The sequence below is a fragment of the Rattus rattus genome, chromosome 1 (assembly GCF_011064425.1).
Source record: "Rattus rattus isolate New Zealand chromosome 1, Rrattus_CSIRO_v1, whole genome shotgun sequence".
NCBI classification, from domain to species: domain Eukaryota; kingdom Metazoa; phylum Chordata; class Mammalia; order Rodentia; family Muridae; genus Rattus; species Rattus rattus.
In genome coordinates this window covers 215,284,704-215,311,864 of record NC_046154.1, presented here as the reverse complement: position 1 = coordinate 215,311,864, position 27,161 = coordinate 215,284,704, and the positions used below count along the sequence as shown (strand labels likewise).

The 27,161-nt window shown below is 44.1% G+C and overlaps 1 protein-coding gene across 1 annotated transcript; it reads right to left on the bottom strand.

Moving 5' to 3' along the window:
- On the bottom strand, positions 1–25,056 carry LOC116910979 (zinc finger protein 431-like). The gene is made up of 4 exons (XM_032914694.1): positions 24,759–25,056; positions 2,955–3,081; positions 2,687–2,747; positions 1–2,147 (listed from the first exon to the last, which is right to left on the bottom strand). Exons 1-4 carry the CDS (start codon positions 24,759–24,761, stop codon positions 275–277), a joined length of 2,064 nt encoding a protein of 687 aa, XP_032770585.1. The 5' UTR covers positions 24,762–25,056; the 3' UTR covers positions 1–274.
- Between the last annotated feature and the right edge of the window lie 2,105 nt (positions 25,057–27,161).

Below are 27,161 nucleotides of genomic sequence, written 5' to 3'. Positions count from 1 at the left end.
TAACTTTAAGCACTTTATTGAAGGAGAATCATAAAACATTCATGTATTTAAATGGAAGAGGAAAACCATTACAAGATTAATTGGCTCTAGAACAGATGTCTCTGCTACAACCATAGAAGAATGGCCACATAAATGGCCTGGGATGGACATATATTCAACCCTAATAGGGATGCAACTACTAACTCTAAGGAGAGTAAACAATGTGCTACAAGATTACAATGCATAGGTCCAGAAGCAGGTCTGTTGCCTTGTTACTCAGTGGTCCAACTTTATATCAAGTACTGCCATAGGATTTCTCTCCAGCACAAAACTTTCTGTGACTACAAAGACTAGTGAGATATACAAAGGCTTTTCCACATTGAGTACATTCATAGAGTTTTTCTCCTGCATGAGCTCTTTTGTGTATTTGAAGATAACTACGACTTACAAAGGCTTTACCGCACTGAGTACATTCATGTGGTTTCTCTCCAGTATGAGTTCTTTCATGTACTTGAAGAAGACTGCGAAGTGCAAAGCCTTTACCACACTGATTACATCCATATGGTTTCTCTCCAGTATGATGTTTTTCATGGTACTGAAGACTAGCACGACTTGCAAAGGCTTTACCACACTGATTACATTCATAGGGTTTCTCACCAGTGTGAGTTCTTTTGTGTATTTGAAGATTACTACGACGTGCAAACGCTTTACCACACTGATTACATTCATAGGGTTTCTCACCAGTGTGAGTTCTTTGGTGTATTTGAAGATGACTGGGACTTACAAAGGCTTTACCACACTGATTACATCCGTATGGTTTATCTCCAGTATGATGTTTCTCATGGTACTGAAGACTAGCACGACTTGCAAAGGCTTTACCACACTGATTACATTCATAGGGTTTCTCTCCAGTGTGAGTTCTTTCATGTATTTGAAGATTACTGAGACATGGAAATGCTTTACCACATTCACTGCAACAATAGGGTTTCTGTCCTGTGTGAGTTCTTTTGTGTACTTGAAGATTACTGAGACGTGTAAATGCTTTACCACATTCACTGCAATCATAGGGTTTCTCTCCTGTATGAGTTCTTTGGTGTATTTGAAGATGACAAGGACTTACAAAGGCTTTACTGCATTGACTACACTCATAGGGTTTTTCTCTAGTATGATTCTTTTCATGTTGTCGAAGACTACGGAAATTTGCAAAGGCTTTACTGCACTGATTACATTCATATGGTTTTTCTCCACTGTGAATTCTTTTGTGTACTTCAAGATAACTTCTATTTACAAAGGCTTTTCCACATAGAGTACATTCATATGGTTTCTCTCCAGTATGGACTCTTTTGTGTATCTGAAGAGAACTGTGACTTATAAATGCTTTACCACATTCATTGCATTCATAGGGTTTCTCACCAGTGTGAGTTCGTTCATGTACTTGAAGAGAACTGGGACTTGGAAAGGCTTTACTACAATGACTACATTCATAAGGTTTTTCTCTAGTATGATATTTTTCATGTTGTCGAAGACTATAGAAATTTGCAAAGGCTTTGCTACATTGATTACATTCATACGGTTTCTCTCCAGTATGAATGCTTTTATGTATTTTGAGATAACTGCGACTTGTAAAGGCTTTACCACATTGAGTACATTCATATGGTTTCTCTCCAGTATGAACTCGTTGGTGTATTGGAAGATAACTTCGACTAGCAAAGGCTTTTCCACATTGACTACACTCAAAGAGTTTCTCAAGAGTATGATATTTATCATGATTTTGAAGATAATCAGCATTTTCAAAGGCTTTACCACTCTTGGAACATTCATAATGTTTCTCTCCAGTATGAATTCTTTTGTGTATTTGAGTAGAACTACATTCTCTGCAATTGTAGGTTTTCTGGCCCATATGTGTTCTCTGATGTATTTGAAGACAACTGGGACTTACAAAAGCTTTACCACATTCATATGGTTTTTCTCTAGGATGATTTTTTGCATGTTGTGGAAGACTATGAAAATTTAAAAAGGCTTTACTGTATTGATTATACTTATAGGGTTTCTCTTCTGTATAGACTCTTTCATATGTTTGAAGAAAATTGTTACATGCAAAGGTACATTGCTTCTTTCCATGGCCCTTATTCTCACAGGGCTTGTATCCACAATGACGGATGTTATACCTATTAAAGAAAAAAATAACAAACAAAAGATTTTTTACACTGCATTCACATAGGTGAACTTTTTCTCCCCCACGGACACGTGCTATAGGGGTGTATAGGACACCAACCAGGACATCAACCTTCTTGTTTCCCATAAGTTGTTCCTCTCACTAAACTCTGGAAAGTCACTCTAAGTATAGAATGGCAATAGCTTTACTATGAACTGTTTGCTTATAAAAAGGCATACACTGGTCCCCTAATCAATGCTTTTTATGATACTCAAATAGGATGAAACTAAATGGATTGACAGTTCTACAATATGGCTCTCAGGACTAAAATGGTGTCATGTTTTAAGATATTATTTGTGTTTTTCTTTAGAAGAATGCTTTGCAAACACAGGTCAGCTACCTGAAATTCAAGTACATGGTCTTTTGAGAATTCACTAATTATAAGTATACTTAAAGCTGTGTTTATTCACACTGTTGATTTTCATTAAAACTTCAAGGTACATTAAAATTTCTACAGTGATACATTTATATTAGCTTGCACATAAAAATTACCTCCAATGTCTTCCAGAATTTTGATAGTGTTCTTCAATATTGTGGTCTTCCAATCCATACCCTAAAATAAGTACCAGAAAATTTATGATATATTATTGGATAATGCGCAAATTTTAAGTTAGTATCTCTGGTGAACCTGAGAATCATGTCTGAGCATTTATATTTACCACACTCTTCCTCTTTCACAGTAGAAATAAAAGAAGTGCACCAATAACCAAGAAACACTTGACCCCTTGTTTAGAAAGTGAAGGAAAACTCACATTCTTACCTATAGCAGTGAGGTTCCTGCACGTTTCCAGCATCACATCTTTGTAGAGACTCTTCTGGGAAGGATCCAGCAAAGCCCACTCTTCATGAGTGAAGTTCACATGCACATCCTCATAGGTCACTGTAGCCTAAAATGCCCCATATAAGCATATAATAGAAATAGTAAGACTGTATTATAAATGTACATTTCACTGAGAATATATTTACATAATTCTGGGTGCTCCACATATCTATTCCATATCACAGACATTCAAATGCAGTCAGCAAGTCATTTTACAAGTAAACAGAAAAGGAGGATCACACCTCTCATTTCTGGGCCCACTGAATTCCATATGGCATTGCAAAAGAAATGACTACTAACAGACAATACAGAGAGACACTCAAGCAGATCACCGCTATATACGATAGCAAAATTATATCAAAATCCCTAACTTCAAGAAAGGATGGCCACCTTTAATGCAGACCTCAAGAGGCAGGAATAGCCAACTCAGTGACTGCCGAGCCAGCCTACTTTGTGTACTGTTTCCATGACAGCCAGAGAAATCAGTGAAATCCTGTCTCAAAAAGCAAACAAAGGATAGAAAGCGCAACAGCTCACTTGAACTTCCTCCAAACAGTTAAAATTTACTACAGTATGAGGCTAACTTATCAGAAAACTGGAGGGTCCCAGTTCAAAGCATAGGGGGAATACAATATTTCTACTTAGGAATGCATTTGTAATAAGTTACTGACAGACCAAAGACGTCTCAAAAATATTAGCAAATCCAAAATCAAAACCAGAAACAACAGCAAAGAAAGGAACCTAGGAAAAATAGGTCAACTTAAGATCAAATGGGGACATCAATCCCCAACACTCATTTGGAGGCTCCCAACCATTCTTAACTCCAGGTCAACAAGATCCAATGTTCTCTTCTGACTTCAGTGAACACCAGGCACACAAAAGTGATACACATTCATGCATTTGTGTGCATGTATTTGCGACCACCCATATGTGTATATACAAAAGACTCATACACATTTTTTTTAAAAAGCAAAAGCATACATAAATGTTGGGGGCCAGCCCTGGCGGGGGTCTTCTTTCTTGTTGAGGCAGTGAAAGGGGAAGAGCATTGGTGGAGGGTAAGACTTTGTCTTACAAGATATTTAGGGTTGCTGTATAACAATAAAAAGTTTACTTATCTATGGCTAAGTTACTATGCTATGCTACTGTGCCCACCTGACTTCTGTGTTCCTCTGAGGCCAGAAACTGCAGTTTCTGACACTTAGCACCTCATCCTAAAACAGCAGGAGATAAAGTAAAGGATTCATTGCTAGAGCCTTTTCCTTTTTGTCCCTATGACTCTTGCTTGTCATGCTAGGGGGAAGTTTGGAGCAATAAACTTATATTTCACCAAGAGAATATAAGAGAATAGCATAGTGCTTGAAGAAGGAAAAATTTTACATAGGCAAATATGCATAAACTTACATAGATTCATATACCGATTGATGAATGTGCATTTATACATTTCCACTCAGGGCCCAGTTTACATGCATTCTCACAATTACATTTCTTACACACACACTTGCATACATTCTCACAATTACATACTTACACACACATCCATACTTACATATGCATATGGAACAAAACGCCAAGCACCAGTGCAGAAAGAACTTACTCTGGATGAAAAAGGAGCTCCAGGGCTGGAGAGATGGCTCAGTGGTTAAGAGCACTGACTGCTCTTCCAGAAGTCCTGAGTTCAAGCCCCAGCAACCACATGGTGGCTCACAACCATCTTTAGTGTGATCTGATGCCCTCTTCTGGTGTAGCTGTCTTCAGCTACACCAGTGTATTCATATATAATAAATAAATAAATCTTTGAAAAAGGAGCTCCAATCTTTATTACATAGAGAAAGAAAAAGCTTCTACCCTTTTAATGCTACAAGAATTAAACCCAAGTTTGTAAGAAAAAAAAAAAGCTTGTTCCTTTTACTGAGGCTAAGCCTGCCTTGTCATTAAGAAAGGACCTGTTCTGTCTCGTGGTAAGGAGAAGCCTGCCTGCTCCTTCTGCTCCTTCTGCTCCCTCTGCAGCTTCTTCTTTTTTCCTCTTTCCCTCTGCATTCTGCACACTGCTCTTAGTGTTTTATGTTACCTATAGTCTCTAAGTTACTGAACTCTGCATTCTCCCTTCTAATCTTGCTCTCTCTTCCTGCTCTGATGTTCCAATAATGCCCTTACTCTCAATGCCTTTTCTCCCAATGCTATGCCTATACTTCTGAGTTCTTCTGGAGTTCAGTTCTGTCTAAAAGCTTCTCCTCAGCTCAGTTCCTCTCTCAGCTCGGTTCTTCTTAGCTCAGTTATCTTTAGCTCAATTCTTCTCAGCTCAGGTCTGCTCAGCTCAGTTCTCACTCTTCTCTTTGTCCTCAGCACTTAAACATCTTTCAGAATACATGATCACATGTTACAAAGTTCATCACAAGTTCACACAAAAAAATCAAGTCATAAATTAAAATAGAAGTTTACAACAGAGAATGTTTACCTGCATATCCATTAGGAGGAGTTATCTGGCTAAGCATCCATCACCTGTCACAGCTCCACAGGTTCAATGAAGGTTTAAAGCCATAACTAAGTTATTAGTGAAGTTTTGTATAGATAAACCCAGTCAATATTTTATCCTCTGCACCTATAATAAATCATTAGTTCCCTTTTTATGACCTTTGGTTAATTGTTTTACAACCTCTTCGAATGTGCTCTGAGTAGGAGAAAGTCTAGTTACTATCTAAAAGCAACTAACTGGTGACACTTGGGAGACTGGCAGAGTTCTCATTGCAGTTTTGACTATCAGAAAAGGACTTAATAGTGGTCCCACTATAAAAGAGCTTAATAATCACTGATATAATTTTAGGATTTTTTATAGGATCATTAAGACTTAAGAAATCATCTATTTGTCTATATAGCATCACTACAAGACAGTATATCTTTGTAGATCTGCAGAGATCTGCTCCAAGGGGGTGTGCTATTACTTAATGATGGTTACATGTGTTTAATAATAACAGGAAAAGCATTTTAATAGCAGGAATCGTTCCTAAAATTAATCCCTTACAGCCTTGTTTAATAAGGGTGAAGAGGTTGCAGATTATATAATAATGCGAGCCTGGCCATCTCAGAATGATCACCTGCTAGTTATTAGCTTGTCCTGTACAGAGAATGTTAAACAACTGCAATCCAATGGTTGTGAAGACTCAGTATTAAGGTCAAGAATGCACACCATTCGTTTAAAAAATAAAACCTTCTGCAAAAGTTCAAAACTCTAGATGTGAGTAAAGGTCAATACAAGTGCTTGTGCCAAGAGTAAGTGCATGTGGGTGTCATGCTGCCCAGGGGGAGTGGGAGCAGCTGACCAGGATGATGTGCACAAGAGGACCACATCCTGAAGTTCCTCGCCATCTTTTCCACATGCTTTCCTGAATCAAGCAATGTGTAGCATTCTGGACTAAAGGAAGGAAATGGTGTGGATGTTAGGAGGTGACACACAAGCAGGTAGTGGACCTGATTTGAGCAGACAAGGAGGAATTGATATTGACAATGTTGTCTATACCTCTTTCCAAGGCTGATAACTCAGTGACCACTCCTTGGCACAATCATTTTATGACTACACAGCTGTGCTCTAAGCAGTACCAGGAGGTTGCCATACTGCACCAAAATCTAAAAAGAGAGTGTGCCAACTTTACATTTTCTTGACTTCCAGGAAAATGGCCATTCTCATTATCAGAATAAAAAGTTTACTTATCTAAGTTACTATGCTACTGTAGCATATTACAATTAGATGCCTGACGTGGGGGCAGAGGGGGTTGGAGAGTATCTAGAAAAGGTGTTCAATCCAAGTCACTGGTGAGAGAGACATCATGCAGGATGACAGCTACAATGGTGTGTCTGATGTAGAGCTGAGAGCAGTATTGCTGGACAGAACAATGGAACTGTCAGAGTGAGAGACGACAGTCTACAGATGGTTACATTAAAGCAGAGGAGAAGAGGGAAAGTCTTACCAGTTACAAAAGGAATGTGAACAAAGGAAGATGGTCATGCACCTCAAAATGTTAAAGACTCGTGAAATCAACTTCCCAAACTGTGCCTGTGACTCTAAAAGAAAGGGGCATGTTATCACAGCCATCAGCATTGTGAACTTTAAACTTCCTGGAAGGAATGGTCTTCTGGAGGAAATTTTTTGCTACTGTTGCTTGTAGGCATCAATTAGTACTGGAGCAGAATTTAGAAGACTTTAGCTACTTATGCTCAAAGAAAATCAGAAAATCAAGAAGTCAGTCACACCAACGTTTGTGTTCTTGCTATAGTAGAAAAAACACTGGGCTCTGGAAGTCATCTGAGATTTCTCTTGCTTCTTTTATCTGTGATTTTAGGCAAAGCAGCATCCTTAGATCTGAACTCTCTCTTTTGTAAAAGAGGAAGACTAAGCCAGGTGGTGAATATTCAGAGTCCTCTGGGCTGTAGTTCTGGATGGGAGGTTGAGTCAGGCTGTCAGTCAGTCAACTGTGCTGCTCCAGTCCCGCTGGAAAGCCATATTCTCCCCAGTAACTTCCCCCACCCCTTTGGAATATTTTCTAGATGTCGAGTCACAGCAGCAGGATACGGCCACAGCCTTTCTTTGTCCCTTCCCCTTCCCCTTAGCCTCTTAGCCTTTCCATGCCCATGTTAGACAGTAAGCATTAACACAAAAGAAGAGAAAAAGGAAAACAGTCATTAATATCCCAAACTCCTAGGTGAAATATTACTAATAAGTAAGCTCCTGTGAACTTAACATCTGTGAACTGAGCTGGTAGTGAAAGACCCCCTAAGGGAGCCCCCCTTGCTCAAGTCTCAAGACAGCACGCACCCAAAGACACACAGACGACAGTCTTGCTGTAAACACATGAGGCAGTTTAATTTGGTGGAGTGCTCCGGGCCGACACGTGTCTCACGCAGGAGACAGAGGAGTCGACCCCGAAGCTCAGAAGCTTAGGGTTTATATAGGCAGAGGTTGGAGAGAGCGGGGTCCCTAGCGCGGCAACACGATCATCTTATTGTGCAAGCAGGAAGCAGATCTGGGGGAAAGGTCAGACTTAATCTCCTGGGAACAGTCCTTGGTTCTTGTTCTCTAGGGTGGATGTTTATCTGAGTTGACCAAACATCTGGTTAAACTCCAACCTTGGTTTCCTGGAACATTATCTGCGGGACACAATGGGGGCTTTAAGCAAACATCATAAGATCGGGGGCAGGGGTCTGGGCTCATTACTCACTTGAACATGTCTGGTGAATGTCTTTCTCAAGAATTTGCCATGTTTGCCATTGTGTATCCTCACTATCTTTAATGGCCTGCCAGTCCCTGGAATATCTCCTTCTTTCCCTAGCCCATCCAGAGCCCTGGGGCCTAGGGTTAATGAGTCAGCCTGCCCTCCTGCATTTTTAACTGCTTGTGTTGCTTGGGCTCATGAGTCAGACTCTGCTGCTGTAAGTTTTTTTTTTTTTTTTTTTTGGTTCTTTTTTTGGAGCTGGGGACCCGAACCCAGGGCCTTGCGCTTCCTAGGCAAGCGCTCTACCACTGAGCTAAATCCCCAACCCCACTGCTGCTGTAAGTTTTAAACTACTCTAAAATCCGCGCTCTCATTCCCCTCTTCTTTCACTGAGTAATTCTAATCTTAGAATTTTGTTTTCAACGTTTAGTAGCATCTCACTCTAGGCAAAAAGACTCGTATTCGGCTCTATCAGAATCTCGGACTGACCGGTACTGTTGTCTCAGTACCATCAATTGAACAGCACCCACCCGATCTTTAACAAAAGCAATCAATCTATTTGCCACACACCGGCCAAAAATCAAAACCAAGCAAATTATCAGTAATGGTCCAGCTAGAGCAGAGAGTAAGGTAAACCATGGTCTCCAGGGAGACCGGGTAAACCATGACTCGAACCAAGCTTGTTGAGCATCTCTATCTTTCTGCCTTTTATCTAGTCTTTCTCTGAGCCTCTGAATGGAGTCTCTTACCACTCCGGTATGATCAGCATAAAAGCAACACTCTTCTTTGAGGGCAGCACACAGCCCTCCATCCTTTAGGAACAATAAATCTAATCCCCTCCTATTCTGAAGCACCACTTCGGACAAGGAGTCAAAGATTTTTCTAAATTGGTGATGGATTTCTCTAGTATCTCTAAATCTTCATTAATGGCAGTACTGAGAGCGTTAAGGCCCTGTTGTCCAGTGGCCAATGCAGCAGCTCCTGTCCCTATTTCAGCGGCGATGCCTGCTCCTAGTAATATAGCTAGAGAAAGGGACACAGGCTCCCGTTTGTATCTTTTAGGTATAAGGTCGAATTCATCTTCAAAATTATCAACAGCATGATAGTAAATTCTGGGGATCAGTTGTATTAACACACAGAAATCTATTGTTGGCCAAAATACACTCGTGGACACAAAGGGGTGAGTCCGGTACTGCATGCCCACCACCGATTGGGTCCTGGTACCAGATAATGAGTGGCAGCTGTCCTAGAACTAATTACTGTTCGGTTACACAAATGCTTATGGGAGGCTGGTGGGGTTCCCAAACAGAGTCCCAATCCGGATACTTCGGTCAAAGTTAGTTTCTTTTCAGTTCCCCAGGAGCATGAGTGATGGGAGGTAGTATTATTGAAAATACCATTCATAGCAATCCCCTCATAGTATGGGGGCGTTATGGTTAAACACAGCCAACGGGATTCAGTAGTGGCTGGACTTGTATCATTTAAAGCATGAAAAGCCCCAATAACCAAATTAAGTAGTCATTGGCCTGTCGAGGGTTCGGGAGGGGGAAAGGAAGTTAGAGAATTCAGAGAAGTAATGGGATCGAAAGGGGTGGCAGTCGCTGACATAGGTAGGGCGTGTACTAGGGGTCTGGTAGGTGGGCCTTATTCTGGAAGAACTCTGTTAGGTCCTACGGGCACTGGAGGAAGACTTGTTAAGGTCAACTTAATTCTAAAGATAAGTCCAGGGTCTTTTCCGGCAGCATCTACTCGCAGTCCCCAGTTGTTTCCTCTAAGCCAGTTCCAATGGTCTCGTTTCCCATGTCAGTGAACCTTTTGACTATGGGATTGCAGTATCTGCCTTTATAAGCCCCTTTGGGGCTGTTGCCATGGGCACACCCATTTTCAGGGTATTTAGAACTATCTCTCTCCCCCTGGTTTGCCTTGTCATAGCTGCTGTTCCTTTTTACCGTAATCAAATCCCAAGTGGAGGTAGGGTTCCAATACGCCTCACCAGTAGTCGCGAAACCCCATGCAGCACAATAAAAATCAGAGGCCCCTCTGCATTTGTGTTGAAGCTTCCAACTGTGGCCCTGACCAGGGCAAACAGAATTCTGAAGACTGGAGGTTAGCTCGGTAGAACTGCCCCGAGCACCCAAACGTACTTCCTATTCCACCCAGGACACACTGCCTTTTGGCTGGTGGTTTGGAAAGATCAGTATGGTCGGGGAGATCCCAGGTGAGCGATCTGGCCCCCAATTTACAAATATCTGGCGTTAGGTCTGGCCACCAGGTCCATGGAGGGTGTACTGCAGTGATCGACCAGACAGTGTTCCCCTCCTCATTGATCAGCTCCCAAATCTGTTGTATCGGCGGATGGGGGTTGCTGTCCTGATTCACAGTCATGCCTTAAAAGGATTATGAGGGGGTTGGGGATTTAGCTCAGTGGTAAAGCACTTGCCTAGCAAGCTCAAGGCCCGGGGTTGGGTCCCCAGCACAAAAAAAAAAAAAAAAGAAAGAAAGAAAGAAAGAAAGAAAGAAAGAAAGAAAGAAAGAAAGAAAGAAAGAAAGAAAGAAAGAAAGGAGAAAAGGATTATGAGTCTTTTCCAAGATCCACTCATTTGGCTAGCCTCAGGAGGAGCCCTTTTTACATGTGAAGCGAGGAGCCAAGTGGGGATTCCTTCTACCTTGATGGCAGTTGGAGTTATTAACAGTACCAAGTAGGGTCCTTTCCACCGCGGCTCGAGGTTTCCAGCTCGGTGTCTCCATACCAAGACGGCATGTCCAACCTCAAAATGATGAGGAACAGAGGGGTCCCCAGCGGCGTAAGTGTCTTTCAGCTGTTCCCAAATCTCTCGCCTGACCGCCTCTAGAGCTTTCAAATGGGCTAAAAGAAGGGTAGAAGGCACAAAACTGTCATCAGGATGTGCCACACTTTTTAGGGTTTCGAACAGGGGCGGCGGTGTATTAAACAGTATCTCAAAAGGTGTCAGTCCTAACGGTCCAGGCGTGTCCCGTACCGGAACAAGGCAAGGGAGAGAAGGGCTGTCCCATCACCCCCGCCGGTCTCTAAGGTCAATTTAGTTAAGGTCTCTTTTATAGTTCTATTCATTCTTTCTACCTGTCCTGAGCTCTGGGGTGTAAGTACAATGTAATTTCCAATTTATCCCCAATTGTCTGGCCAGTTCCTGACTTACCTGGGCAACAAAGGCAGACCCGTTGTCTGACCCAATTACCTTAGGCATCCTGAATCAGGGAAGAATTTCTTCAAGAATCTTCTTGACCACTACATTTGCTGTTTCCTTCTTGGTGGGGAATGCCTCGACCCACCCCGAGAAGGTGTCTATGAAAACTAAAAGGTATTTATTACCGTACCGGGCTGGTTTGACTTCAGTGAAATCAACTTCCCAATAAGTTCCTGGTCGATCACCCCACAAGCACTTTCCTGCATAGTGTTTACTGGTCCCGGCATGAGTGAGGGCACAAGCCCAGCAGTTTTTTACTAGATCCTCTGCTGTTTTCTGCAGTTTAGGGACGTAATAAGGGGACTTTTTGACCAGTGGCGGTGTATATTAGTCAGGTATTCCAACCCCTCTTCTTCTGTGAGGATCTTTTCTCAGGAATCTCCTCCGCCTGTTGGGGCACAACTCTAGCCACTAGAGTCATCGGCCCTTGTGCCGCCTCTTTGGCCGTTTGGTCAGCTATCTGGTTCCCTCTCTCGATGGGGCCAGTCCCCTTCTGATGTCCGGAGCAATGAACAATTGCCACTTTGCGGGACAAATGGAAAGCCTCTAACAGGCTGAGAATCTCTTCTTTGTTCTTAATGTCTTTGCCCGCTGGTGTTAGTATTCCCCGCTGTCTATAAATTGCCCCGTGGACATGAGCTGTAGCAAACGCATACCGGCTATCGGTATATATATTGATAGCCTTCCCCTCTGCCAGCCTTAGAGCTTGAGTCAAGGCAATAAGCTCTGCTTTTTGGGCCGACGTTCCTTCTGGTAAACTACTGGCCCCGATGACAGATTTTCCATCCACCACTGCTGCCCCAGCTCTTCGCTTACCTTCTACCACAAAGCTGCTTCCATCTGTGAACCAGGTTGCACCCCAGGCCATGATCGGTCAGTTAAGTCTGACTGGGTTCCTGTTTCCTCAGCCAATATCTCTTCACATTGATGTACTGGGATTTCGCCAGCCTCAGGTAGCAAGGTATCAGGGTTAAGGATGGTGGATGGAGTGAAAGTTACCCATTCTGTCAGCAAAAAGCTCTGGTAGTGGGGCATCCGGGCATTGGTCATCCAACGATCTGGTGGTTGTCTAATAATGCTCTCGAGGGTATGGGGGGCCACTACTGTCACACTCTGGACCAAATTTAGCTTATCAGCGTCTTTCACCAGCACCGCCGTAGCTGCAATTGCTCATAGGCAGGAAGGCCATCCACTGGCCTCAGGATCAAGTTTGACAGATAAGCCACAGGGCGCTTCCAGGGTCCTAAAGCTTGGGTGAGGACCCCTCTGGCAACCCCCTTCCATTCATCAATGTACAAGATGAAAGGTTTATTCAGATCAGGCAACGCCAGGGCAGGGGCTTGTAGCAGTGCCTTTTTGAGAGTCTCAAAAGCCAACTGATGTTCCCTGGTCCAAATGAACTCCCCTCTTTCTTTTTTCAGAGGGTATAATGGGGCTGCCAGGGTGGCAAACCCAGGAATCCAAAGTCTGCAAAATCCCGCAGTCCCCAGAAATTCTCTAACCTGGCGAGGGGTGGTTGGGGTTGGGATCTGTGTCACTGTTCATTTCTGGCTTCTGTGAGCCATCGTTGCCCGTCTCTCAGGGTATATCCCAGATACTTTACTTCAGTCCGGCACAATTGTGCCTTTTTGGCAGAAACCCCAACTCACCTAATTCGGCCAGGATTTTCTGAGTCCCGAGCTTGCACTCCTCGAGGGTCTCTGCAGTCAGCAGGAGGTCATCTACATATTGAAGGAGAGTCACCTGGGGATTATTAGCTCGGAAAGGGGCAAAGTCCCGATGTAGCGCTTCATCAAATAGGGTGAGGGAGTTCTTGAACCCCTGGGGCAATCTTGTCCACATGAGCTGTCCAGTTTTTCCGATTTCAGGATCTCGCCATTCAAAAGCAAACAGGGATTGGCTGTTCGGGTGCAACCTCAGACAGAAGAGGTCTTTGAGGTCTAGGACTGTGTACCAAGTTCGTTTAGGCGGCAGTGTACTGAGCAAGTTGTAGGGGTTAGGCACCGTAGGGTGGATGTCTTGTACTCGTTTATTGACTTCTCTAAGGTCCTGGACTGGGTGATAATCGTTGGTCCCTGGCTTTTTCACTGGCAATAAGGGGGTGTTCCATGAAGACTTGCAAGGGACTAAGATTCCCTGTCGCAACAGGCTTTCGATGTGGGGGCGTATGCCCTCTCTTGCCTCTTTGTTCATGGGGTACTGTCAGACCCCAATGAGTGTGGCTCCAGACTTGAGTTCAATTACTATAGGAGGGGCCCGTCTGGCCATCCCCATTTCCCCAGGCCTGAGGAAACTGAATCAGCCAATCTCAAAATCTTCCGGGGGCTTCTTTTATCTCTTGGTGGAGCTGATATTCTTCCTCTAACTGCAGAGACATCACTAAGGTTTGGGGTGCCTCAGTCCCCCAGGACAACTCTGGTCCGGAGGGGGCAAATGTTATTTGGGCCTTTAGCTTGGTTAGCAAGTCTCTGCCTAGTAAGGGCATAGGACACTCTGGAATTACTAAAAATGAGTGGGATACTTGATTTCTCCCGATATCTTCAGTCCGGGAAGAAGTCCAAGGATATTGTTTCTGCCCTGTCACCCCGATCAGCAATGTCTTTTTATCTCTCATCTTTCCCAAAGGTTTATTGAGTACCGAGTATTCTGCTCCTGTGTCAACAAGGAAATCTATGGGGGTCCCCTCCACTCTTAGAGTTACCCTAGGCTCGGGGAGGGGGACCGAGCCCTGTCTCCCCTAATCTTCATCATCTTTTAAAGACATCACCTTTGTTTCTTTCTTGTTGGGGCACTCTCAGGCCCAATGGCCCTTTTCCTTGTAGTAGGCACACTGGTTTTTTTCTAGTGGTGGTTATCTTCTCTGGGTCTCCTTGGCCCCTGCCTTCTGTTGTCGCCCAGGTTATCTGTCTGTCTGAGCCTGCCTGTTCCCTGACGCCTTCCTTCTCCTACTACTGCGGCCAGTATCCTCGTCAGAGTCTTCTTTCTTTTCTTTCCTCACCCTCAGTTCTCTATTTCTTTTCTCTTTCTTGCTTCTCTTCCTCGGTCTCCCTCTTATGATAAACTTTCTCAGCCTCTTTTACTACATCCCTGATGGTATAATCTTGCAGTCCCTCAATGCGCTGTAGTTTCTTCCTAATATCAGATACTGACTGTCCAATGAAGGCCATAATTACAGAGGCTCGTTGTACCTCCGACATAGGGTCTAAAGGGGTATATCTCCAGTAAGCCTCCATGAGCCTCCCTAGAAACACTGAGGGAGGCTCAGTTGCTCCCTGCATGACTTCTCTTACCTTCGCCAAATTGGTGGGCCTCCTTGCAGCCCCCCTGAGACCTGCCACTAGAGCCTGTCGGTATATGGACAGTCGTTCCCTACCTTCCGCTACGTTGTAGTCCCACTGAGGACAAGTCAGGGGAAATCCGGAGCCCTGGGGCCTAGGGTTAATGAGTCAGCCTGCCCTCCTGCATTTTTAACTGCTTGTGCTCATGAGTCAGACTCTGCTGCTATAAGTTTTAAACTACTCTAAAATCCCCCCTCTCAGGAGAATACTTCTTTAGTCCTCCATCTTGGGTTTTTGTTATGCTAACCCTCTGCATATCTGCCAGGCCTCCTTTACCTGGGAAATGGCAGCTTCTGTCTCAGCAGTAACTGAGGGTGCACAGAAACTGGGCTCTGGGAAGGAGACTGAAGAGGGTGGGTCCTGGTAGCAGCACTTGGCCAGCTGCTGACAAGATGACAACTTGGTACGGTGCCCCTCCCTCTAAGCTGGTGAGCTGGGCTTCAGTTTTCCCAGGCCATGCACACTCTTAGTGAAAGATCTCTGTAGGGAGACCCTCCCTCAAATATCGAGAAGTCGAGGACCCCAGACACACAAGAGACCGATCTTGAATGTAATACGCAAAAGGTGAGGTTTATTAGAGATCTCTGGATCAACACGTATCTCACGCAGGGGACAGTGGTGTCGACCCCGAGTAGCTGGGAGAAGGGCCTTTTAAAGGAAGAGACTGTGAGCCCCAGGAGATGGGGGGATGTCAAAGGGAAATGTCAAAGGGAAATGTCAAAGATACCACAAGTTACAGGATTGTCCAGTTGTTTTATAGCTCCAGGAGATAAGGGGACGCCAAAAGGTTTTATAGCCCTCTGGTTCCTGGAACAGAGCTACTAAATCAGGAGAAGGGTCGGGTCCTCAGGTCCTCATTGTTAACTCTCATCCTGTCAAGGTAAATGTTTGTCAGAGTTGATGAAAGCATCTGCATCTGCCAGAATGCTCTCTGCAGGACGAAATGGCTGGAGGGCAAAATGGGGCTTAAACAAACATCTTAGGGGCAGACCAGAACCCATTACTCATTTACTCACGATAGAGTCTGTACCAGTTCTCCTGTATTTTTAACAACCTATCTTCCTGAGTCAGATCCTGTCGCTGAGTTTTGAACTAATTTATTTTTAGCTAATTAAAAACCCTATCTCTCATTAGTTTATTTGAGAAAAACTATTTGCATTTTCACTGCAGTATCTTGCATTTTTTTTTGCAATTTACAAAATGTGGAGAGAAAATGCAGAGACTACCCAGGTTCCAGTGTTTCCTCAGTCCCTGCTCTAGAGCTTTACCACTCTAAGACTGTTTGGTAAAGTCATTTACTGTAATTAACTATAACATATTCTTTTAAATAATTTGATTTATTGATAAAAAAGGGGAGTAATGCTTGACATGCACAAAAACCTAATTCCATCAGACAAAAATATGAAAATAAAAAATACAAGACAAAAACAATAGTTTAACAAGGAAAAGCAGCTGCTTCTGTTTTATACTGCACTTCTCAGGGATGGAGTCTAGAATGGTGGAGATGGTGTGGGTGCACGAGAAAGAAGCATGGGGCTCAGTTTGAACCAACATCTGCCTATCTCTTCATTTCATCCCTCTGCCCCTGCAATTTTCTCCCAAAAGATAAAAATCTGGTTGTGAAAGCTATACTGTGTCACAGTGTGTCACACAATATACTCTTCTATCCACACAATTTACCTGCAAATGTTCACTACAATTGGTCTGGTCTGAGGCCTCTGGCTACTGCTGCGCTATAAACACTGGATACTCACCAGGATTCCCCTTGGAATTGCCCTGTGTCATGGAGATTCTGCAGCTTTGGATCTGCAACAGAGGCCCCTCCATGACCTCCAGCAGGTCATAGATGAGGTAGATGTTGAGGTCAGCGAAGGTCAGCGAACTCAGAGCCCCAGATCCGTGTCTGGGTGACAGCTGAGTTGGTCAGACCACCAACTCTCCCACATTAACTACCACCAAGGCAAGGTCTGCAACACTTCCCCACAAGACAACCCAACGACACAGCAGTTAGCGATCAGGCTAAACCTCCCACTCTCTGCACTCTAGGCCGGATGACCCACACCTGCACCAGGGCTAGACTTACTGTGATACTCAGGCCAGGCACAGGGCCAGCTCTCCCCAGTGAGGTACAGATCCAACACATCTGCCACGCACAAGTGACAAGGGCTGAGAGGGGTCGGGCATCTCTCCATCACCCATACCACCACATAGCAAATGAGGGGTGGGGCCAGCTCTCCCACACTCATGCCCTCGGAGCTAGATTGTCCAAGTGCCCAGAAGGGCCAGCCTCTACTATGCTGTCCAGACAAGGTGTGGGGCTGGCTCTCCCATGTGCTAAACAGGTTTCAGGTATAACTTTCACCAAAAGAACATACTTTAACAATGACTGTCTCAAAAGTAACCACTTATGTTTCTGATAGATGATTAAAAGAAAAAAAGATTCAAGGTCTAAGAATAAAAAACTTAAATAAGTTTTAAGGACCTCAAAAATGATTTAAAATGTACAGAAATAAAAAAAAAGTGTTTCAGATTTCTTTCCCTTCTGTGCTGTTATTACTCTGAGATTTCAGAAGTTCAAGATTTGATGGAGCACGGACTCCTTATTACTCAGTCACAAGCTCAGGATTTTCAGTCTTCTAGATATAACTTAAAGATGTTTTCCATCAGACTCTCTCCAATCTATATATCTGGCTCTCTAAAAAAACACTCATGCCTTTTTAATCTAAAGGTATAGTTTTTACCAAGACCCAAAGACATGAGTCTACTCCTGCTGTCTTTTTTTTTTTAAAGATTTATTCATTTATTATATGTGAGTACACTGTAGCTGTCCTCAGACACACCAGAAGAGGGCATCGGATCTCTTTACAGATGGTTGTGAGCCACCATGTGGTTGCTGGGAATTGAACTCAGGACCTCTGGAAGAGTAGTCGGGTGCTCTTAACCGCTGAGCCATCTCTCCAGCCCTACTCCTGCTGTCTTACAGACGCCTGTTAACACTTTTTCTATCAGGTTGATATCAAACAATGGTAATGCTAATACATCTCCTCTTGTAACTAAAAACTCATGTAAGCTTTGAGGAATCAAAGAAGTCATAAGGCTTGGACCCACCTGTCACATGTTAAAGGGACTCAATGTAAATGCAGTCTATATTTCTACATCTGTCTATTCCTGTAAATTCAATTTTCCCCTAATCTTGGGATTTCCCTATGTCTTAACTAGGGTTTTACTGCTGTGAAGACACAACATGACGAAAGCAAGTTGCATAAAAGCATGGCAATTTGCAGGCAGACTTGGTGATGGAGGCACAGTGGAGTTCTCTATTTGATCCTCAGGCAGCAAGGAAACAGAGACACTCCACACTGGGCAGAGTCTGAGCAAAGGAGACCTCAAAACCCATCTCCACAGTGACACACCGCCTTCAACAAACCACATCTTCTCCAAGAAGGTCACACTTCCTAAAAGTGTCATTCCTGAAGTGAAAATTCTAGTTGTGTCATATGATGTAGATTCTTGTTATTTTGCTGAAGCAAGTCCCTGGAGAGGACACGTGATGTTTGGAAAGAGTATAATTAGAACCCAAAAGACAGTGACAAGCACTTGCATTGCTAGCCATGTAATGCTTCACTGGTCTTGCCTCCTCGCTGATCTTCACTTGTTGAAGCACGGCAGAGAACTTCTGTGTAACTCCTATTCTTGTCTCAAAAGCCAGAGGCACATGGCCAAAGCAGCCAAGTTCTGCTGCTTGCTGGTTCTGGAACATGACCACTTCATTCAATTACATCTTTACTGGCTTTCTGTTTTTCCATGATTTCCTTCACTGCTTAACCTTGGCAGTCTTAGAACTTTCACTACAGACTAGGCTGAACTTGAACTCAGAAATCTATATGCCTTTGTCCCCTTGAGGGCTAGGATTAAATGCACATAGTGCCACACCTGGACCTAAGCTTTTCTTTACCTGAAACTTGCTCTGTAGACCAGGCTGCCTTGAACTCAGAGATCTCCGTGCCTCTGTCTCCTGAGTGCTGGGATTAAAGATGTGTACCACAATTACTGGACCTCAGTTTTTCTTAATAGATCTTTATAAGCATAGCCACTGTATCTTAAGATCTGGATTAAAGGCTTGTGTGGATCTGAATCAAAACAGTGCCAGCCCATCTCAAAATCCTGATCAAAAACCTCTATTTTTCAAACTCCAGATCTGGATCAAGGCATGAAATCTTTCTTGATCAATATCTGGACCACTGGTTGTGATGATTTGTATATGCTTGGCCCAGGAAGTGGCACTATTTGGAGGTGTGGCCTTGTTGGAGTAGGTGTGTCACTGTGGGCACCAGCTTTAAGACCCTCAGATCAGCTGCCTGGAAGCCAGTCTTCTCTTAACCTTCAGATGAAGATGTAGAACTCTCAGGTACTCCTGCACCATGCCTGCCTGGATGCCACCATGTTCCAGCCTTGATGATAATGCACTGAACCTCTGAATCTGTCAGTCCCAATCAAATGTTGTCCTTATAAGAGTTGCCTTGGTCATGGTGTCTGTCCATAGCAGTAAAACCCTAAAACACTGGTATAGCCTCCATTTCTGGATGGTCACACTGTATATAGTCACATTAACAACTGAAAAGAGCCATCTTAACTGTCCCCTGTTAGCATGACACACAGTCGTATTTCCGTATGTCTAAATGAAAACAATGACCAGGTCATAACAATGCCTAACCTGATCTAACTGTGCCTTCGACAACAACAAAGGCATAAGCAATAAGCTTAGCTAGGTTTGATCGTGCCTGAGGTCATCACTCCCTTAATTCCATTTAATATCTTCACTCTCTTTATCTGCTTGAACACAGGACTTAGCTCCATTCCACTTCCTGGTGCCACTTTAATCCTTGAACCATTCATTTTGTATCTGTCCTTGTTCATATTGTCCTTTCTAAGAGTGAATCACAGGACAGAGTCTACACTAGGCTTTTTGAGATTTCCTTTGCCAAAGTAATTACTCTAAATCTCTTCACCTTAGCCTCAGGCAGACTCTTCAGACAGGCAAAAAGCAGCCACATTCCTCACCAACATATCACAAGAAGAATGTACAAGAAACATATTAAAATCCCTCCCTTCTAAAACCACTTGAGCCAGTCACCCAGAGTTGAAATCATGCTTAACACCACTGTCTTCCATGCTTATACTAATATTAAGTCCAACTTAAAGCATCCCACTGCTTTTCTAATCAAAAATTCCAAGCCTACATCTCTCAAACAAAAACACGTCAGGCCTATCGCAGCAATACCCCAGTCCCTGGTAGCAACTTCCTAGTTAGGTTTTTACTGCTCTGATGAGACTACGAATAAAGGAACTCTTAGAAAGGACATTCCATTAAGAAGGATAATGGTTTCAGATAATGGCCTTGATGCTGGAGGTGCAGCACAGGGTGCTACAGCTGAGCCTCAGGGAGCAAGGAGAACTCTGTGTTCCGAGGGCAGCAGGAGGACACAGTGATTCCACACTGAGCAGAGCTTGAGCACAGGGGACCTCAAAGCCTGCCTACGCATGACACACTTCCTCCAACAAGGTCAATCTATTCCCACAAGGCCACACCTCCTAATAGTGCCACTCCTCATGGGCCAAGCAGTCAAAAACATGAGTCTATGGGGGGTTATACCTATTCATACCACCATGGTCCCCTTTCCCAATTACAGGACATTTTAACTTCTGTCCCTAGTCTACATTTCTCTCAGCAGATTTGCACTTGGTTGAAAGACACCAAACAGGGAGCATCTGCAGCCTGCAGTTCTGGACTTGCTGAAAGCTGATATAAAATAGTGCAGCTAATACAGCTGTTCCTTATCCCTTTGGAAAATGCCCAATTGCCTAGATTTGACTCCTTGGTCTTGACAGCAGACACCTCAACTTCAGGGAGAAGGATTACAGAAGAGAGTACATCAGCCCTGCCCCCTCATCAACCTAAAACCACCAAGTTAAAAATAAATTCCCTTTGGGGAAACTTGGTGGAACTGGAAGGCATTCCTTCCCTTTGTCCTTCTCCAGATTAGGAATACTCCTTACCAAGGAGGTCTGACCCCCTACAAAATAATGTTTGGAAGAGCCCCCTTCTGTGCAAACATGACATCTGCCTTGACGGCTAAAGTCATCTATTTTTGCCCTACCAGTCAGTACAGGCATTACAGAGGACTCAGGACACACTGTATCTGCTGGTCTGTCATCTGCATAACCTCTCACCAATGAAGCCTCACTACCTGGAGACCTCATGTAGATCACATACATCAAAAAGACACTCTTGACTGTCCAGTGGAAAGGTCCCACATTGTACCATTCCCACCACTCTCAAAGTCAACAGCATTTTCCCCTGGGTACATCATACTCACCTAAAGCCAGTCCCAGACAGAAAACCCAAGGCAGATACTAGACCAAAATGAACCATTCAGCCAGACCCCAAGGGCTCTACAAAGATAAGACCCAAATTTAAAATAGACCTTTGTACCACCAAGGAGAAATAACAGAGGCTGAAGAAATGATGGGGGAAGAGGGGAGTAATGCTTGCCAGACAAAAAGGAAGTCCACCTGGCCCACTAGTGATCATTGAGGATGCTAGGCTAGATCTGGGCCCCAAAAGGGACGAACACAGAGAAATCCAGATGGGATAAAACTTCTCTTGTGTAGTCTAAGGGCACAGAACCCTACCACAAGCCCTCTCAGGCATTTGGGACTCTCTCCCACCATTTAAGATAAGACACAGAGTTGATGTGGGGGCTTCAGGCTTAACAGACAAATAAAAACCCAGGATAAAGTTCGTTATTCAGAAATTAATTGTTCTGGTTCTCCAAAACCGATGGGACCTCTGATAAAACTAGAAAACTACCTAGATTCCTACGTTGCCTTTCTTGAAAACCAGGGGGACAGTCAAAGCAAATCTCCAGACTACAGGTGGGCTACACCTGCTCTGTTTTAAAGAAGGCCTTCGAATGACCCTAGGGGAAATCTGTTGTTTTCATGCTAACCACTCTGGGGTTATTAAAAACATGCTGGCTAGAAGAAAACAAATTCCTTGATAGAGAAGAAGAAAAGAGAAAGCTCTAAGTGGTTTGAATCTCTACTCATCTAGTCCCTGTCCTATGTTCCTCATTAGTCTTACAGAATCCCTAACGTTGTCACATTTTATCTTACTCTTAACTCCTTGTATTATTAAGGCATGGTTTGTGCACAGCCACAGAAGCACAGTTAAGCTCATCTTCCTGAGGATCCAATATTAACGCCTCTACTCTGAAACAGAAAATCAAAGACTGGAAACGGGTAAAAAGATGGGGTATGGGGGCAGGGGGGGAAATGGCAGTTAGGAACAAACAAATGAGGCTTCTAAGTACTGCCGTTTTGTTTTCAGACTCCATTTTGGTCATAAGATGAAATTAAGTTCAAATTCTAATGTTCTGGGGGAGCTGAGGAATTTCCAGATGTCTAGGCAACTCCTTCCCTATTAATCTACTCCCGGAAGCGTGCTGATTGTCAGATGTCACATGGCTGCATGACACAGTTCCAGCTTCGGGAGCACATCAATGTAAGCAATGAATCTCTGGCTTTCCAGTACACAGACGACATGGTTTCATGGTTTTGTCTTTTTTCTATACCGAATTTGAACCCAAATACAACTTTTGTAAAAATTTCTGGGAAAGGGATCAAGGACATTACTAGAGAAGGAAATGGCTCTGATGTCTATAAGAACAAATTACTCAATCCTGGCCATTCAAACAGTCAACCCTGGCATAAGGGACAGGGGGTTCTGGGTGTGGAAGCCCTGCCTTAACCGTTCTCCAGGAAACCAACTCATGATGATTAAGTTGCACCAGGAAGTATTTGAAGCAGGAATTGTTCTTGAAAATCCTGAAGTTTTAGTCATTAAGAGAATTGAAGACCCCAAGGAAACGGAAAAATGGGCCTAGGTCACTATGGATAGGGATTTTCTAGAAAATACAAGGGACAAGATAGGGGAAAAAAATAAATGGATCTACTGGATTAGGGAGCTGACCTTCCTGGAAAGACTGGGACATACTGACTTGACCCCCTGACATCATCTGCCCTAGGAAATTAGGGTACAAGTTTTAAGAGATGGGATTTGGGATTGGGAAGGAGCCTGGAGGAAGTTGCAAGAGGAATGAATATTGCATATGGAGAAAAATTGAAAAATATTGTAGAAGTAGATATTTGGATGAGCTTAACGAAGAGATGGTACAAATTTCAGACAAGTTAAAAATATGAACATTATCCTGACTGTTTAGCCTTTCTTTTTCATGCTAATGTTGTAGCCGCATCGCTTGTGACTTGGAGGCTTTTCTGAGAGTTAAAAGTTAACGTATAACTCACCTTAGCAGACACTGAACTGTGTTTGTGTGCGCGCCATGCTTCCTGGTGGCATAGTTACACAGGATTTCTCAGGAAAACTAATATGCTTGCGGAAAGTAATGGAAAGGCTTTTGGTTATGTATTATTGCATAACAAGGAAGTGTGTAACCAATAAAAGCGTGAGGTGAACTTAGAGAAAAAGAGACAAACCTGAAGGCTGTCCCTGAGCTCAGCTTCTGAACGACTATGAGTCACCCATCAGCTTGAGCCTGCATCGTTGCCTGAGACTCTTGACTTCATGCTGATCCAATCCTTCCATTCTCAGGAACCCCCAAACAACTGAGGCTGGTCCTCAGCGACTGTTCCTAGCCACAAAAGTACAAATGATGTTGACGGTGGCCACAGTGGCACCAAACACTGTGGGATGGGCGCTATTGTATCAGTCATTAACCCCAAGCACACAACCAATCTCACCTCTGAGACACCTCCCAAACTCCCAAACACAAGACTTTTAACCAAACCTCAACCACCTAAACACACGGTTTTCAGCCCATGAATGGGCACACTCACATGTAAAACTGTGAAAGTCTGTCAAGTTTAGGCTCTGCAGTTAAGACTTCTGCTCTAGTCAAAGACCTGGGTTTGGTTCCCAGCACCAACGATCCTGGTGGAGGGCATCTAATGGCCTCTCTGGTCTTCTACGGGTGCCAAAAAGCAAGTGATGAACACACATGCACAGAAGCAAATCACTCCTGTACAGGAAACACGGACCTCCATATCTCTTATACGTCAGTCACCATGGATAAAGTGGCCAGAAATACACAGAAATGAGACAAATATCTGTAGCCAAATCTGTAACATTGTACTTAAAAGAAGCAAGGAACTCAAAGGAGAGGAATTCCAAGATTGTAGACAAGAAGTCTCAGTATTATTTCAGGACACAATCTGAGCTATAGATTCAACAAACGTCCAAAAAAAAAAAACAGTCTAACGATTACTACAAAGAACAACAGACAACCGATGACAAAAGGTCATCATGAATGACAACATGAACAACACAAGACTGAACAGACACCACAGTGACACCATCTGACTTCAAAACTCCCCTAAACCTGCAACAAAGACTGTGCTGCTGAGAAACAATAAAGAGATCAGCAGAACATGAGAGAGCACTCTGAAACAGACACACAGTTAATGTAGGTAACCCAGTAAGTCTGGCATCTACATGCGACTGTGTTAATAACGCAGATTTTACACCTGCGCAGAGTTAACTGCAGACGGATCCTACACCTCAATGTCAAGGGCCAGGGGAAGAACTTGTAGAAGACACCAGAGAAATTAGAGCTCTGCCAGTCAGAAAATCTGCCGTCCCTGACGTGAAATCCACGCATGCGCTTGCGCTGACTGTTATACTGCAGTTTGCGGACACCAGGTCCCGCGTCCCACGTTGTACGCAAGCGCAGTCAGGGGAACCAAATCATTGAGAGGTCCGGGTTCCGTCTGGGAAGTGCAGGGACCACAAGGTGAACAAAGGGAATCACACAGGGCGCCGCAGGTTCCCGCAGCCCGAGACAACCCCACTCGGGCTCCCGCGGCTCCGCCCCGCGTGTGAACGGCGGCCCCGCTCACCATTGCGCGGATTCCGAGCTCGCCCGCTCTCCTCACAGCTCCCAGCAGCCGTTGAAAGAGCTGCGCGCGGAACCACGAGAGCCTCCCTCAGACTCACAGCCAAACCTGCAGCATCTTAGGACGGAAGTGTCCGCCTCCGTCCTGACTGGCAGTCCGAGTCCCAGCTCTGATTGGATAATGAAGCCTGGATGACTGTGACGTAGCACAGTGGTTTCCAACCTTGTTGCCCACTCCAGGCACAGAACTTTCCCAGACCTGTGGAGATTGGCATTGCAGCTGTACTTGTGCCTGGACTGCAAAGTCATTCCTGCACTTTTCCTTCACAGAGTAGGTACTTCACCTTCTTCCTCATGGGCACAAAGTGTTAGGTCGTACATCCAGGGATTAAAAACCCGAGGCGGCTATTTTATCAAAGCAGAGGCTGTCTGCCAACCTCCCGCTGCGTCCCTCAGTCCCAACTCTTTACAGCGTTGGTTGGCTGGGATGCCCTGCCCCTACCCTGAACTTGTACAGCCCTGCTTCCCACAGTGGCCCTTCCCTTTAAAAATCCAACCGTTTAAATTAGCTAGGGATGGGGATGTATTTTTAGTTTTTCATCGACCCTTTATATTCCTGATCTCTTGGTCTGCCTATGAAAGGCTATTGGTGGAACCTGGTTGGATCATAAGACCAGAGTATACTGGAGATCCTCAATACGTGGGATGATCACCAAGAACAGCAGTAGCAGTGGAGTGGAGTCCTCCAGAGCCTAGAGTGCTACAGAGGGCAGAGCTGGAGATGTGACCCAAGCCCTTTTGGGAGCCCAGAAGATAATGTGTAGCTCTCAAAGTTGAAGTTCCTTGGAGACCCCAAGATGTTAGAGATGCCAGAGCCATAGAATACCTGCCACGGAGAGCTAATAGGAAGTGGGATCTGCCCAAGAGAAAGAGTTGTGTTTCAGTCACCAAAGCTGAAAGGAGTTAGAGATGAGACATGAAGATGCTGAGTTTAGAGTTTCCCCAGATGACTTTTGGTCTAGCTTTGGTTCCGTCTTTCCTCACCATATTAGAATGGTAATGTGCATTCTGTGGTGTTGGAAGTATATGATTTCCTTTATGATTTGGGTTTTATGGGTGATTACAGTTAAGAGATCGCATGCATCTCAGAAGAGATTGAACTTTGGACTTTAAACATTGTGATATACTATGGGGACTCTGGAAGTTGAACTAATTTTATTTTGCATTGTGCTATGGCTACGATAGCCCTCATAGACTTGGGTGTTTAAGCAAGGTTATGGGGGCCAGGTAATGGAATGTGGCGGTTTGAATGTGCTTGGCCCGTGGGAATTGGCATGACTCAGAGGAGTGTCAATGTTGGAGTAGGTATGGTCTTCTTGGAAGATATGTGCCACTTGAGGGGTGGGTATTGAGGTTCCTATGCTTAAGCTCCATCCTGTGTGGAATAGAGCCTCCTCATGGCTGCCTAAGGAAGACAGCCTGCCTTGTCCTGAGTGCAGTCAGATCAAAATGTACAACTCCTGGCTCCTTCAATGCCTTGTCTGCCTGCTCACTGCCATGCTTCCCACCGTGATGATAATGGACTGAACCTCTGAAAATGTAAGCCAGACCCAACTAGTTTCCTTTGTAAGACTTTCCATGGTCATGGTGATTTTTCATAGCAATAGAGCCCTAATGAAGGCACACGCTCATCGATGTTTATGCCTTTTACGATAACTGAATGGTGTGGAACTAAATGCATTGACGATTCTACAGCATGGTTCTCATGATTAAAATGATGACATCTGTTAAGGCACTCTTTCCTTGTCTTGTTTCTTAGAGAAATTCCCTCTAAGCATTGCCGGGTACCTGGCATTGGGGCATGTGGCATTATGAGAATTTAATAAGCGTCACAAAGCTGTGTTTATTTACACTGTAGCTTTTCCTTAAAAGTCATGGTATCTTACAGTCTCTTCAGAGGTCCATGAGCATCAGTCTGCACAGGAAAATCACCTTCCATGCTTTCTAGACCTTCCTCGATGTGCTTCAATATTGTGGTCTTCCCATTGACAAATAGCCCCTAATATAATACCAGAAAATGAACATTGTCAGAAATTATGCAAATTTTTGTAGTCCTGTGCTTCCAACAGATATCCAGGTATTAATAAAGTCCTAACCCTCCACAATGGCTAGATTTGAAGGCTCTGGTGAGTATGCCACAGCCTAAAGAACCAACCCTGAGAAAGAACAGATCCAAAGGAAACCAAAAAAATAGACTGCTGGGTGCTGCATAAGCTGCCACCGGTGAGCAGCGATGAGAACTGAAGGCTGCAGACAGAGGCAAAGCTGGGTCTTAATGCCTCACATCATGCCCCTACCCTACATTGGTACTCTCCATACCTGTGTTTTCTTAATAGATTTGTAACTC

What these genes read in the sequence shown, in the direction of transcription:
- LOC116910979 (XM_032914694.1), bottom strand. An exon ending in CAGGAACCTCACTGCTATAG is followed by an intron (nt 2,748 to 2,954) that starts GTAAGAATGTGA and finishes TACTTATTTTAG; the next exon opens with GGTATGGATTGGAAGACCAC. An exon ending in AATTCTGGAAGACATTGGAG is followed by an intron (nt 2,148 to 2,686) that starts GTAATTTTTATG and finishes TTTCTTTAATAG; the next exon opens with GTATAACATCCGTCATTGTG.